The sequence below is a fragment of the Melanostigma gelatinosum genome, assembly GCF_949748355.1.
Source record: "Melanostigma gelatinosum genome assembly, chromosome: 10".
Classification (NCBI taxonomy): Eukaryota; Metazoa; Chordata; class Actinopteri; order Perciformes; family Zoarcidae; genus Melanostigma; species Melanostigma gelatinosum.
The window spans coordinates 21,984,530-21,999,843 of NC_136643.1; the positions used below are offsets into that span (position 1 = coordinate 21,984,530).

General features: G+C 43.3%; 1 protein-coding gene across 2 annotated transcripts in view; it reads left to right on the top strand.

Annotated features, from left to right (window-relative positions):
• The window catches only part of LOC306783491 (neuropilin-2-like), an 88,849-nt gene that overhangs the window by 58,366 nt on the left and 15,169 nt on the right, over positions 1-15,314 (top strand). For both annotated transcript variants that reach the window (XM_079277161.1, XM_079277162.1), the window contains exons 12-15: positions 7,251-7,325; positions 8,019-8,183; positions 12,302-12,570; positions 12,896-12,992. In XM_079277161.1, coding sequence (XP_079133287.1) covers positions 7,251-7,325; positions 8,019-8,183; positions 12,302-12,570; positions 12,896-12,992 — 606 coding nt within the window. The remainder of the gene's footprint in view (positions 1-7,250; positions 7,326-8,018; positions 8,184-12,301; positions 12,571-12,895; positions 12,993-15,314) is intronic.

Consider the following 15,314-nt stretch of genomic DNA (forward strand, 5'->3'; position numbering starts at 1 on the left):
AAGAACACACACACACACACACCACCTGTTTGGCATTAAGAAAAGGTTTATTCATAGTTGTGTAAATACATGCTGGTTCTCATCTCTATTGAAAACGGCCATGGTATGGGTGGAGTAAGAGTGGAAAATAAGAGAGAGACACTTAAATAGAGAGAGAAAGCGGCGTCTCGGTGTGGCTTCATTCATCTGCTGGTGTTATCGGTCTTTGGATCACTGATCCTCACTTGTCACGAAACCTTAAACACTACCAAAAACAGCAGCCAGTCCTAGAAAGGCGAGGGCTGTAAACATATCCTGTATATAAGAAGTGGGCATAGTCACCGCGACGTCAGCCATTTGTTTGTGGACTACTGCTCTGAAGCCTCGAGTTCGACATGTTGTCCGTCACCATCTTGTTCTTTGACACGAGAAGTCTCACCGAAGTACAAAGGATCGCTGAATAAGTCATTTTTAGGTGACCAAAATGTTTCAATTAACTTTTATGACCTGAAAACACACGGTGAAAGGGTTAAAGTTCTAAGACAAAAACACAACTCACAAAAAATCTGCGCATCAAGCTGTAATGAAGAAGACTTGAAACTAGCGATTGAGACCATGAACTCATGTTCAAACAATATTTACTGAGGTAATAAATCAAGTGAGGAAAAGGGTAATTTTCACATAGACTTCTATACAATCAGACTTCTTTTTACAACCTGTGGAGTCGCCCCCTGATGGCCATTAGAATGAAAGTTTAAGGCACTTTTGCGATGGCTTCACTTTTCAGAACCGAAGGTTACCGCCTGGTTGTCCGTGAGAAATCCCAGCGCGAATATTCATAAATATTGTTGGAACAGCACTGGGTCAAACTTGCATGTAGGAAGCCTAAGTGAAGGTTAAAATAGCAGTGAGTTCAGAGCTGTTGATGATGTTGGACCTGGAAAACACACACACACACACACACTTCCATAATGACAGTGGCAGCCAGGAGGAAATGTTTAGAGTTTCTTCTCTAGAACATTCTGGAGGTGTTCCACTGTTCCAGGTCTCCAGCCAATCCTTCAGGTTTAACCAAGTGTGTGTGTGTGTGTGTGTGTGTGTGCGTGTGTTGTCCTTGTCCAACATTGCTGATTGCTTTCACATGTGAGCCGTGGCTCCAGTCCAGATACTTTCATGGGATCGGTGGGATGTGTCCTTAGTTACACCCACTCATCTCTCTGCTCTGCTCCACCTTCTTCTGTCTCGTCGAAGACTTCTTATTTATTACACTTATTAGGTTTTATAAAATATATATTTTATTGTCATTGTTGGTAAATGTAGTGTTTTTATGAAGTTTTGAATACATTCATCTATTTCCACAGAAGTGGGAGGTATTTTAGTTGAACATTTTATATCAAAGCAAATGTTTTTTTTCTGGAAATATCTTTAATACTCTTCAAAAGGGCAAGCAATGGGTAAGCATATCATTATATAATTATTATCAATTGTTGTTGTTTTGTTATTGTCATTTTGAATTCTAACAACACCATAACATTACTGGGTAGCAACAGTACGGCTAAAAATAAAAAGCCTGCCGCTGACTCCATTATTTAAATTCCTAAAGTTACGGACGTGACTCTGCTCTCACCAATATAATAAAAACATTGGAAGAAATGGAAAATAATGTTCCAGAGGGAGGTGTATGTGCAAATGTTTGTGTCTTCTGCAGTACCGTCTCTGTCTCCGCCCATTTGACTCCCTCCCCATCAGAGGAATTTAATCACTCCCGTCTCCTGCCAAGGCACACACACACACACACACACACACACACACACACACACACACACACACACACACACACACACACACACACACACACACACACACACACACACACACACACACACACACACACACTCCATCTCCCCCAAGTCTTCACCTTCTCTTTTCCCCTGACCTCATTACCCTCCTGGATTTGTTTCCGTCTCTTCTCTTTGCTCTCGCTCTTCTCACACTGTTTCTACAGACCCGTCTTTCTTTTATATTATCCCTCACCTGTCACATCCTTTCGAAATTCAAGGCTAACCAAACCTATTGCCAGTGCTATCTTTGCTTTATGGTGTTTGAAAGCAAAGATTCTCCCACCAACAGAAAAATAGTTCACGAGTCCAGAGCCATGCCAAACCACAGATCAAGTACTGTGCAATTTCCCAAACACATGGGAGTACGAATGGGAACTGACTTGATTGTTTTTGGAATCTTACTTCCTGAAGGGATAACTGTTTGGAGGACAACAACAGTACGTTCCCATGTGGTTGTCCAGGCAAAACACAGGGGCGCTTGAGTGACGAATAAATCAATTGCCCACCACTGTAGAGGGGATCCAACACACAATACGCTACAGACAAAGATGTTCCAGTATTGACTGCCTGAAAGTCAAGCACACGCCCAAAGATGGTCCGAAGTAATTTTCATTACTCCGTTCACTTCAAGAGGACAGTTTAGTTCATCTCTTCCATCTTGAGACATCACACATGGAAACACTCAGAATTGAGTACTGGTTCGTTGTGGCTGCATGTGTGTTTATATGTGTCTGTGTGCAAAAATGCCTGTATTTTTTCCAACATAAATATTTAGCTTTGGCTCGCCACCTCTTTGCAGTATTTCCCAGATGTGCCTGCCTCTTTTTCTCCATTTCCTTATCTATTTTTCCATCCATCCATCAAAAAACCCATCCATCCAACTTATGTTTATCCATAACACAGAATAAGAACCTGCAATCATTCTCAAGTCTTTAAACCTAACACATAAAAATACGTAAAAATAAGTCAATATTTTCAGTAATGTTTAAGTGGGTCTGGGATCCCCTTTAAAACAAGATGATACATCGCAAGTTCATCCTGATACACTAGATTTGATTGTATGTGCAGAGAAACACACACGCGTGTTCCATCCATGACCAAAATGTGCATACAGTCTATCGATATACCTGTAATTGAATATGGCTAAGAAGTACTGATTGGGCCGTGGAAGTTGTTTGAACCACATCCTTGTTAACATATTACTGCTTGGTGATCGAGAAAGCTGTCTTTGTTTTGTCCAGCGGAGTTAATGGCTTTTGCCACACTTAAACTCATTTCCTTTGTAGCTGACTACTGCTCACTGATGCCTTTAGCTATTCATTGCCAGCAGCTTCTTTTTATCATCCCAGTTGTTGTCGTACTTGGCCGCACACTTAAGGCTACAGTTGCAGTCACATACCTTGTGGTGCTTTGTTGCACAATGGACTAATGAGCAATTCATTGTCAGTAGTTTCCTGACATGAAGAGCTTCTCTGCTTTGCTTCTTTGCCTCTTTTTAGCCAAGCTCCGTTATTGGTGCTTGGTCTTATACCACCGATACTTATACATGTTTCTGGTTTAGAGACATTCTCCTTCTCCATCTACCAGGCATTCAAAGTCGTGGTCCAGTGCAGCACTTACCGTAAAAGCCGATATTATTGGTAGCATGCTGTACAATGGGCTAATTAGGCATTTAGTCTCGAAAGAGTTTCCCGCTGTAAAGAACTCATTTTCCCGCCCACTCATCTGCTGAAGAGGGAGCCATAATTAGTCGAGCACTTTAAGCTACATATAAATCAAACCTGCACTTTTGGTATTTAAGTACAGTTGTCTGATTTGCCATTCAGATCACTGGCAATGATTTTCATCTAAAAACGCTCATGTTTTCCACCATCACGTCTCATTTGATGTCATACTTCAACATTTGTCTCATTCTTGGTCGTGCCATAACTCAAATTTCCCTTACTAGTTTCCAAGTTTCCTTTCCCAAAGAACACATTTTTTACTCCTTCCAAATGTATACAATTTATTTTGCATTGCATATAAACATATTTATTGTTTCCCAAATTTGGATGGAAATATTTTCTAGCAATCATGCTAGCAAGTATACCCTGTTATAGATAGTGCTGCTGGATACAGTTTTAAGTCACTTGAATGTCTTTTTAAAAGGAAATTCTACCATCAGTAAATGGATACCAACAGCAGACAGGTCAGCCAGCGGTAAAATAGTTAATGGTCGTTAAAGCTACACACACACACACACACACACACAGTGAGTCTGCCATTCAGTCAGTCAGTCAACCACATACTCATTACGTAAAGGAAACTCCTACCAACACACACATGCACTGTCACCAATAATTTGAGTAAGGACGACATTCTCTCTTACTCAGGCGCACACACACACACACACACACACACACACACACACACACACACACACACACACACACACACTGTGTCAGTAGTCATTATTCAGGCTGACAGAGGTAGATTTATACCCAGAGCTCTTTCCATAATTGAACAGTTTTTCGTCTCTCTGTTTCCGCCTCGCCCTGCTCAGTCAGCAGCTTTACGATGAGCCGTTGGGCCTATGACAGTGTGCGAGCACGTGTGTGTGTGCGCGTGCGGTGAACCGAACCGAACACCTTCTGTTTCTCGGTTTGAGGTGTGTGTGTGTGTGTGTGTGAGCAAGGAAAAGAGAGTGATGGCAGGTTGCTGCTCAGGATGACCCTTCTGCCCGGTTTCAATCTTTATGTTTAAAACATGTCCGCCTCTGTTATCAATCCTGACTTTTCCCACAGAAGTGACTAAACGCACTTGAGCGTCTTGTCTGTTGGTCACATTTAGTTCAGCAGACACAAGAAAGCAAGTTAAACAGCTGATTACATAATAACCACAGTAACACGCTTAAAATGAGCGTAAAGCAATTCATTCATATCAGTTTACTGACCATTACAGTAGCTACAGAGAGGGCCCTGAAATAGGACGGAGAAAGGGAAGACGATGAAGAGGAGAGGGAGAAATAACAGGAGAGGGGACGATGGACAGAGAGCGAAATTGGATTAGACGGGTTGAGATGAGATGGAGTTAGAAATGGGAGGCTGACAGGAGCTGTGTGTGGTCACTAATTAGGAAAATGGTGGTGAGAGGTTGAAAAGGTTGTGTTCCCTTCTCCATGTCTCTCTCTCTCTCTCTCTATGTGTGTGTCTCTGTCCCTCCCTCTCTCATCTCCATTCCTCCCTCTCTTCCCTCCATATGGGGGGGCTAATTACAGTGGTAAAGGGCACCAAATGAAAACAGCTTAATGTCAGCAGCTGGGAGCTACTTATCCAATGTCGATATCTAATTCTGTATATGAACGTGTGTGTGTGTGTGTGTGTGTGTGCGTGTGTGTGTGTGTGTGTGCGTGCCTGCGTTTGCTTGCTCTGTGTGTGTTGGGACGGCAACATGAGGCCTCTCTGTTTGGGCTTACATAATAATCCTGCATACTTTCACTATGAGCAGACTGTGTTAACAACTCAATAAAGTGCTGCACGTACACAATACACATCAGAGCTGCAGCGAACTCAAAGCTATTAGCAAAGGTTAGGAGTTCACGCTAAACAAGATACACGCACACACACACGCACATGCAGATCACCAAGCGAGTCAGCCATGGAAACATCTAGAACATCCAAACAAGCAGTAAATCAACAGTGGTTTTGGAGTTACTGAGCTGGCGGTTAGAAGCGACATAAAATAAGACCACGAGACAGAGTTGCAGCACAGAGAGAAGTGATAAAAAAAGGTTGAGAGGAGAGCGGCAGATCGTAGGAAAAAGAGCAAAAGAAAGGGATGCAATATTAACAAAGAGAGAGAAAGATCTGCGGGCAGACAAAATCAAAGGACGCGTGGAAATCAAAATATGCTTCAGGGAGAGATGACAGAAAGAGAGCGAGAGAGAGAGTTAGGGAGAAGAAAATTGCGGTTGTGGTAAAAGAGAAACAAGACGAGATAGGGTTTCGCTTCTACGCCGGAGAGGTAGAGAAAAAGAGATCAAGTTTGTGTGTGTCGTGTGTGTGTGTGTGTGTGTGTGTGTGCGTGTGTGTGGAAAGAGCTTTTTTGTGGTGTTGATAGTGGTTTTGCACAGCAGAACTGAAAGTGGTCAGATTTATTGTGACAAATGACAGAGGGAGGAGAGACAGAGGGAGGAGATGTGCACAGCCCGATGACAGATGTAGGGAGGAAAGAAAAACGAGAGACGGAACATGAGATGAATGGCAGACAATGAGAGAGAAAGCAGTCATTTCTAAGAATAATCTGGCGAGAGGTTTGTGGCGTCAAGCCCTGTGCCGCTCAAGCCCGACCATCTTCTGTTCCCTTACGTCAACGTACAGGCTTTCTTTCACACGTGAGCGAGAGGGAGCTGGTACAGCATTCAGGGCCCTTTAAGGAACCTTAACTAACTGTAGAAAACTGCTTATTAAGACCAGAAGGTCTTGAGGTTACGATGACATACTGCTGACGTGTGTGTGTGTGTGTGTGTCTGTCAGTGTGTGTGTGTGTGTGTGTGTGTGTGTGTGTCAGTGTGTGTCTGTGTGTGGGTGCCTCTGTTTGATCCATCATACACTGGTTACATGCTGCTGTGCTCCAAGGTCAGTGTGAGTGCAGCATCTATCATCATAGCTGTGTGTGTGTGTGTGTGTGTGTGTGTGTGTGTGTGTGTGTGTGTGTGTGTGTGTGTGTGTGTGTGTGTGTGTGTGTGTGTGTGTGTGTGTGTGTGTGTGTGCCAACCTGCAGTGTGGCACATTCTTCAGCTGAGTGCCAGCTCACTGCCTCAGCTAACTGTGTCACCGCCTGGATAATGACAAACTTCAGTCTTAATACACAGTCCTGGAAAACAACAGCAAAGTGTGCTGAAACATCATTAATTACTGTGTAATAACTGTCTTACTTTGCTCAAACATCACCACTGCACTGTTAAATGTTACTATTTTCCAGTGTGATGTGAAGAACAAATTGTGAATATTTAAAAGCTTAGCTTTGGTTATTGTATGTCCAGTATTGTCTCTACTTATTCGACCGTTTGAGTGTGTTGGAGGTTAATCCAACTAAATTAGAACAGCTTAACTCAGTGCTTGCATTTAAAATCGTTTAACACGTGCTGTAACATATATAAGCGTTAATGCTGTGGTTAATTGTTTAGAGTGGCTAAATGGGTGTTGAGCAGCATGCAGCCAGTGACAGCAACATGCTAGTTAGCGTGACGTGTTGTTCGTGAACATTGTTAGCTGGGATGCTGACAGCTGATGATGCTCTTTTGGACGAGAGGGAAACATAACTTGTTATGATCGGCGAATACAAGGCCGAATGTTGGTTTACATATGAAAGCTCACGCAACACTTGTCATCCATCTTCTGCCATCTCATTCAATTCTATTCTAACCGTCCTTTCTTTTCACGATGACAGAAATCACCACTATACCGGACACTGTGACCCCCACCCTGCCCAGAGTGGAACAGACCACTGCTGCAATGAGACCCGGTAAACACACACACACACACACACACACACTTAATTCAAGCATCTCACACACGCACTCATGCTGATTTCTTTCAAGCACACATGCAGTGATGTCGTCTCTGTCTCTCGTCCACACACGCTCACACTCTTAAGGTCAAACGCATGATGTCATCTCACACCCCCGGGGCTTCTGGGCTTTGAAGTCTGTTAGATGCAAAGGGTCCCACAGGAAGCTCTGTTTGAAGGAAAATAAGCTCTCACAGCCAGGATCTGACCTTCTCACACAAACGCATAACGAGAATACGATTTCACAGGTGTATGTCAGTGACTGGCAGGCAGGTTAAGGATCTAGTTTTAAATGGTTTGTTGCTACATAACTGAAGGCAGTGATTTAAACTGAATACAGCAGCAGGGACAGCAAGTGCATCTATGTTCGCTTTTTTTTATCCTCTCCTCAGCTCCTTCTGTCCAGCTCATTCTCTTTCCACATGAGCTCTCTTTTACTCTAATATTTGTGTTCACCATGATACATACTGAGATGACATAATGCATGAAAACTGTTGCCAATACATCTAAACACAACGGGAATACCTCCAAAAGCATCACGGCAAGGATTACAAGATGCCGAGGAAAACAAAGTGAATATTTGCTCAAGCAGGCGCTCTATCAAACATCTGTATTCCTAATTCTATGTGTCTCTTTCACGACCGACAGCCACCACTCCGTCCCTGTCGGCCGTGTGTGACTTTGAGCAGAGCTTGTGCGGCTGGTCGGCTGATCCCCAGTCAGGTGTGAGCTGGTCTCTGCACACAGCCAGCAGCAGTTCCACTGGATACGGCTCTCATGGAACGAGGCAGGACCTGGCGCTGGGATCAGACAGTGAGTACTGATTTGTTTCCAATCACCCGCAATTACGTTTTACAACATGGCATTTTTCGAAGTAATATCAAATATTTGGAGAAATCCTTGTTTTTTTTACACTGTATTACTAGAGTTTCAGCTCAGTCACTCCCCAAATTGTATGTCGCCATTAACACAAACGGATCATGGGAGAGTTTAGAGTCTGTGCTGGAAACATGTTCTTCTGGATTGATTCAATATTGCATTTAAATCACTTCCTCTGCTGTTTCCAGCAATCACATCCAAATAAATACCAAAAATACGCGTGCATTGTTGTGGAAGCCGGCTTAATGAAAATAATTTAAAGGGACACTCCACCTATTTTCCACATGAAGGCTAAGCCTGGGATTTTAAACACCAGAAACTACCAGAAATACATAACACTGAATATGTGACAGAACATAAGTTTGTCAATAAAACATACATTTATCATATGAATCATCATCAAACGTTGAGCGCACACACACACAATGTAGAAGTTGCAGATCCCAGTGCTGATCCCAGTGCTGGGAGGAACCACTGACAGCAACTGTGACGCAAGGATTTCACTCTGATCTGCTAAAAGGGTGTACGGCCGTGACTTAATTGGAGTTTCTTCAAAAAAAAATGTTCAACAGTCTCACTTTCACTAACCTAGTTTGTTACTTTATTCTCTCATTTCTCTGTCAGCCTTTGCTTTTAATCCACAACTTCCTTTGCCTGTTCTTGGAGTTTAACTCCCACATTTTCCTCTTTTTCACTTCATTTCTGTTCTTCATTCACTCTTGTTTGCTTGTTCCTTTCGTATGCTTTAATAACCTTACTTCAGCCTCTTTCTTCTCCTCCTTTCTCTGTTTTCTTTTCCTTCATTTCAGCTTACGTTTTGTTCACCTTTAACGTCACTTCAACTGTATGTCCGCTCACATTTCTACTCGTTACCCTCACCATGCTTCTGTCATTGCAGCCTTCCTCTTTAAGTCATCCAGTCATCCTTTTCAGCTCTAACTCATGCTACAGTACATTAAGTTCCTTTCCACTTCCATCCCTCTCACTCCATCACTGTGATCACCTCTTCCTCTCCTCACTGACCTCTTTCCTATTTCCCTCAGTGGTACTTGCCCTTTTCCACATCTGTCTATCTTTAATAAGACAGCAAGAGGATAACGAAGACTGTTTTATCCATCACACACACACACACACACACACACAAGTACAGACATACTTGCCCATAAGGCAAACGCATCACAGAGCGCTGTGATAAGTCAGATGATGGCTTTGACAGAAGTGCTGCCTTAGCTCTCCAGCTGCTCCTGAGGTGCCCCCCCCCCCCACACACACACACACTTACGCAAACCACTCAAGGTGGGACTGCCCGCGTATTAAACACTCAGCATGTGTGGGTTTGTTTCCCACACACACACACACACACACACACACACACAACCTTGCCATTCACTCAAGGTTTTCTGTGTGTGTGTGTGTGCTGAAGCCCTCCAGTTTATGGTTGACTGAGCAGCTCCTTTCTAAACAGACAGGGCCGTGACATAAGGCGAGGCTCGACATCACACCGGGCTGCTGTGTGTCGTGAGCGCGCGCGTGTGTGTGTGTAATTGATATAGCAGCGTCACTGTGTCCGTGTTGGACAGCAACATGACGTTAAGTCTTGTTCTACAGCAACATTAGCGCTGCGCCCTGTCTGGAAGCCGTCTCGATATGCAAATCAAATCCACATCCCCTGTCGCTGAAAGCCCTTTTAGGGGTTTCTTTTCTGTAAAAGAGAAAATCCGACCCGAACGGAGCTCCTAAGTTATTCTTTTGATCTCAGATAGGGCAAGACTGCAATTCTACACCCTGTGGAGGTTTTCATCGAAAGAAACCCCAATATATTATTTGATTGTGTCACTTTGAGTTGTTTTGATGTGATCCAACAGGTGTCACAGAGATACAAAATATAAACCAATCAGCTTCTCTTTCTGTGATCTTATCTTGACAACCTGTACACAAAGTTGACGAAGATCAGCTGAAATAATGCAACACAAGGATGCAAAAGTGAGTCCTTTCCGATTTAAGCAAAGATTATTACAAATCAAAGACAAACGGCAAATGAACCAAAAAGAACACGTAACACAGAGAATATCTGTTACCCAAAACACACAAGCAAGCATAAACAGTTGTAAAAGAAAAGGATTAAAACTGAAAAACAAGCGCAGATTAAGTAGAATATACAACCGACAGTAGCGAGTGAAACATGTTTCAATTGCAATTACCAACATCAACTGGAAATTACATTTATATACTGCTGACGAAGAAAAAAGCAATGCAGAAACAATTAAGTTAAGAATCTGTGTCACACAAGAAATGGCCCTGTCACGCTTTGTGTGCAGTTATCTCAAGTGTATGGCAGTTTACACGTGCACTTTTTCTGCACTACTTCTTTGCCCATGCTACATACGCATAATATAACTCGACATTTAAACTACACACACTCATAATATACACACATAGATACTGCACACATCTACATAAATCCAAAATGATAAAGTCACACACAAGGCTCTTACAAGTACACACACACACACACACACTGACTGACAGACAAACTCTCACACACACACACACACACACACACAGATTCGTACAAACAAAGATACCCACAAATGAACTGCAAAAGACACCAACGCACACACACTTACCGGAACACACATTTCCCTCCCTCCCTCCGAGCCAATTCTACATCCCTGCCTGTCCCTCCCTCCCATGGAGAGTTGTTCATTAATTCCCTCCCTTTGTACGTTCACCAAGATCAAACGAGGAGAAACAGAAAAACACTGCAACTTTCCCTCACTGTACTTAATGAGCGACGGTAATTGAGGTCCCCTTCTTCATTGCCACGAAGTGAAGAAACAGAGTTACCTCAACCCAAATCCATTGTTCATTCAGTGTGATGTGCTGCGAAATCTGTCCAGTGTTTTCTTTGTGTCTTAGCTGAGGGAGAACAGAGGTGAAGATAGATAGATAGATAGATAGATAGATAGATAGATAGATAGATAGATAGATAGATAGATAGATAGATAGATAGATAGATAGATAGATAGATAGATAGATAGATAGATAGATAGATAGATAGATAGATAGATAGCTTCTCTTCCCTTTCTCTCCTGATGAGTTGTCACACACAGCGTCTGTTTGTCGATAAAAAGACTATGTGCAGCTCCAGCAAAGCTTTGACTCTGCGGCCATATTAGACAAACTAGACACACAGCCACAACACAGCAGCACGCTAATGCTTGTGGTCCTGTTTGGTCCTGTTTGGTCCTGTTTGGTCCTGTTTGGTCCTGTTTGGGATGGGGAAAGCATTGTAGCGCTGCCCTTTTTCTCTCTCTCCCTCCCTTCCCTTTACCATCTTTGCTCTCTGGCCATCAATTCTTTGAGCTGAGAGGAGAGAAAGGAAGTGAATTAGATTTTATTTTTTTAAACGGATAGAGTGAGTGTGTGTAGAGGAAGCACACACACACACACACACAGCGATACGCTATACGGTCGCAAGCTTTGTAACTGTGTTGGTATGATGGCTGTGCTGACTAAGTAGCAAAATCGGAGAGAGCAACAGAACGAGGTGTCAGCATTCAGAGTGATTCGGGCTGTTTAGCACGATTGTGTGCGTGCGTGTGTCTGTGTGTGTATGCATGCGCATTCATTTGTATCCATAGCCATTAGTGGCCACGATGAAATGGCAGTCTCATTTGCGGTTTAAGCCTCGTACCACAGGATGATGGAGGTAATGGCTTAAACGCTAAGAACCCACATTCCACTGCATTATTACATCATACTGTACGTTGGCACTGCTACACCAGCGAGGAGGAGGAATCGGCTTTGCGCTGCAGCACTGTCACAAATCATAAAAGTCATTAAAATGGAATCAATTAAAAGAATAAAATGCAAATAGCACAGGCAAAACCATGAACTTACATCCCCACGCTAAAGGGAGGGGAGATGAATCAGTTTAAAGGTCACGAATGTATCATTTGTTACAAGTAATGAATCTACAATACACACTGATCCTGCAATAATACGACAATGAAGCATCCGCCAACTCTCGGTCTCTTCCTTTCCTGCAGATTTCTCAGGGAACTACCTCCACCTGGACGCAGGCGCCCACACCCAGCGCAAGCGAGCCCGGCTGCTGAGCCCCGAGGTGGGGCCAGAGCGAGGCCCGCTCTGCCTCCTCTTCTACTACCAGCTCCAGGGGGAGGCCCAGGGGAGCCTGAGGGTCCTGCTGAGGGACAGCGACCAGGAGGAGACGCTGCTGTGGGCTCTAAAGGGAGACCAGGGGCCTCACTGGAGGGAGGGCCGCACCATCCTGCCCCAGAGCCCCAAGGAGTATCTGGTACGTGTTGTTTTTGAACTCACTGCAGGGACACCGACATTTACTACTTTGTGCTATCATTGGTTTTTCCAGCACATAACTGGGGACAGAAGCCCACAGCGTGTAGTTAACGTGATGATTAAGTGTATGATTAAGGAACACTTAAAACGCTGGAATGAAAGATGAACGCTCCGATTAAAATATTATAGTTTTACATCTATTGGTGTTTGCAACAGCTCATCATTACCTACTGTGGGTTTCCCCACCTTTTTACAGACCACTACATTGTACAGTGTTTGATAAAGAAAAGCTTATTGTAATATATCTCTCTTATTCCATAATCTAGGTGGCATTCGAGGGCTTTTTCGATCACCCGACCAGAGGCCACATCAGAATAGATAACATCCACATGAGCAGCAGCATCGAGCTGGAGCAGTGTACACGTAAGTCCCACCACCTGTCTGTCTACCTGGTCATCACGACGTCAGCTTTATTCGGTCAGTCCGTCTGTCCATACAATGATCTATCTGCCTGATTCCCCGACTCCTTTACCACCATGTTCTCACCGGAGACCGGTGGAGCGAGAGAGAAGGGATAACAACTCATAATGTTTCTCGTTTACACACATGAAAAAAAATATATATATTAAAAGAAAGTAGGCCACAAACGGCCTTTGGGCATGGATACTAATCTATCTTTCATATCTCCCTCTCTCTATCTCCTTCAGTGTTTTTCGATACAACCCCACCCCTCCCGTTATGATTCTTCTGCTGCTTTCTCTCCTCTCTCTCTCTCCTTCTCTCGCTCTGTCCCTAGCCTTGTCTTTCAGTCAATCAGTCTGGGCCATCGCTGAGCCACAGAGCATCAAAAGAACGTGTGTGCGCGTTCATGTCGTTCTTCTTCTCTCTCTTACACACAAGCGATAGTTACCATGATGTGACCACACAATATAATGACGTAAAACTGCCACCGCTGTATTACATCAACAACCGTTACATATGAAGACACACACACACACACACACACGCTTGTAAACCGGCTTCCCACATTTCAAGCTGCTTCACTTTCAACCCGGTTTAATTGAGCCTGGTGTTAATCCGTCTAATCTCTGCCCAGCTTCTCTTTCATTTAAATCCTCCACATTAAAATCACGGCGAGCTCTCCAGTTGTTCAGTTGGGCTTATGGTATGTTTTACTGACACCATATTTTGAATGGGAATTCTACCGATTTTACACATGAAGCCATGAGGGGGAATTCTTAGCCTGTGTCAACAGTAGTATGACGTCTTCTGTGGCTTTGGAGAAGCTTTATCAATAGCATTGATGATTTCACCAGGGTAATCTCACTTAGAGCCTTTAACAGGCAGGACGGACCGAATAGGATTGTGTATTGTATGTACATTGAGAGCGGAGTGGACACCGGAGACAAATTCCATGTATGAGTACGCATACATGGCCAATATAGCTGATTCTGATCAGCTATCATGTTGCATTATGGGTATTGAAGGATCCTGCATTTTCCGTCTGAGTCTAGGAACTAAAAGACTGGATGTCTTGGCCTCTGCTGCTTCAATTTTGACCATTCGTATTTAAATTCGTCTCTCAAAAGTCCCCCGACTGAATGAATTTCTCTCATAATTCTGTGTCGTGGCTATAACAGATTAACGTTTTAAAGAACTTTTTCACTATTTTATATGTGACTCTGGGATTTTCAATGTTGTAACCATTTCCGTGGTTTGAGTTTGATGTCTCAGATGACAGGTGATTGTTACTACATTCTGTGAATGACGCTTCTCGCTATGCCGTTCTATCTGGGCACATGTTTACTCTTACCTCTTTTACTTTTCCCACCAATGTTTCCACCATTCTCGTTTCATATTGTTTTCTCATTAGTCCATCACCCACTCCTTCACACCTTATATTATCTTTTTTTCTTCTTTACTTTACTTGTGCTGCCATTCTCTCTTGTTTTCCCTCCGTGCCGCTCTCTCTCACTTTCATAATAGATGTCGTATCCTCCGGCAAATAATAAACAGCAGTACATTGCAGTCCCTGTTCCCATGGCCCTTTAACTTACCTCCACCCTTCCTTCCCAGTCCTCTATTTCCCGTCTCTCTTCACTCTTTTCACCCCTATCTTCCATCCACCCACTTCTTTCTTCTTCTGCCGTTGACACCTCTTGTGTCACCTTAGGAAAAGAGAGTTAGAGAGCATTCACAGGAAGGAGAGACATAAATGACACAGCAAAGAAAAGAAAGTGAGAGCAAGTCAAAAATGACGGACACACAAAGAGCGAGAGAGAGACATTCAGGGACGACATGCTTGCTGTCTTTCAACCCAATGCAATCCACCCTTTTGACTCCCTCTCTTTATTTTCTCTCCATTTTGTGAAAATGACTGTGATCCAGGAAGATGTATGGGCTTTTAGACTCCTATATCATCTCGGAACTCGACAAATATTTCTTGATTTTCTCAAAAAGGAGAAACACGTGCCTTCGCAAAAAGTGCGGCGTCCTGCAGTTTTGCGATTCAGCTGCATTGAAATGCATTTCTGTTAACAATCATCACAAATATAGTTTTTCCATGTCAATTTAATCATGGAAATATGCCGCCGTACACCGAGACTAAGCAAAATCCCGAACATGATGTATTTGGTGCTGTATTTCAGTTTAGTAAAGGGCTACTTTAGAATGAAATAAATGTATCAAACTGCAGTGAACTCACACTGCGTACGAATCATCTGAACTTTAATCACCGAATGAGAT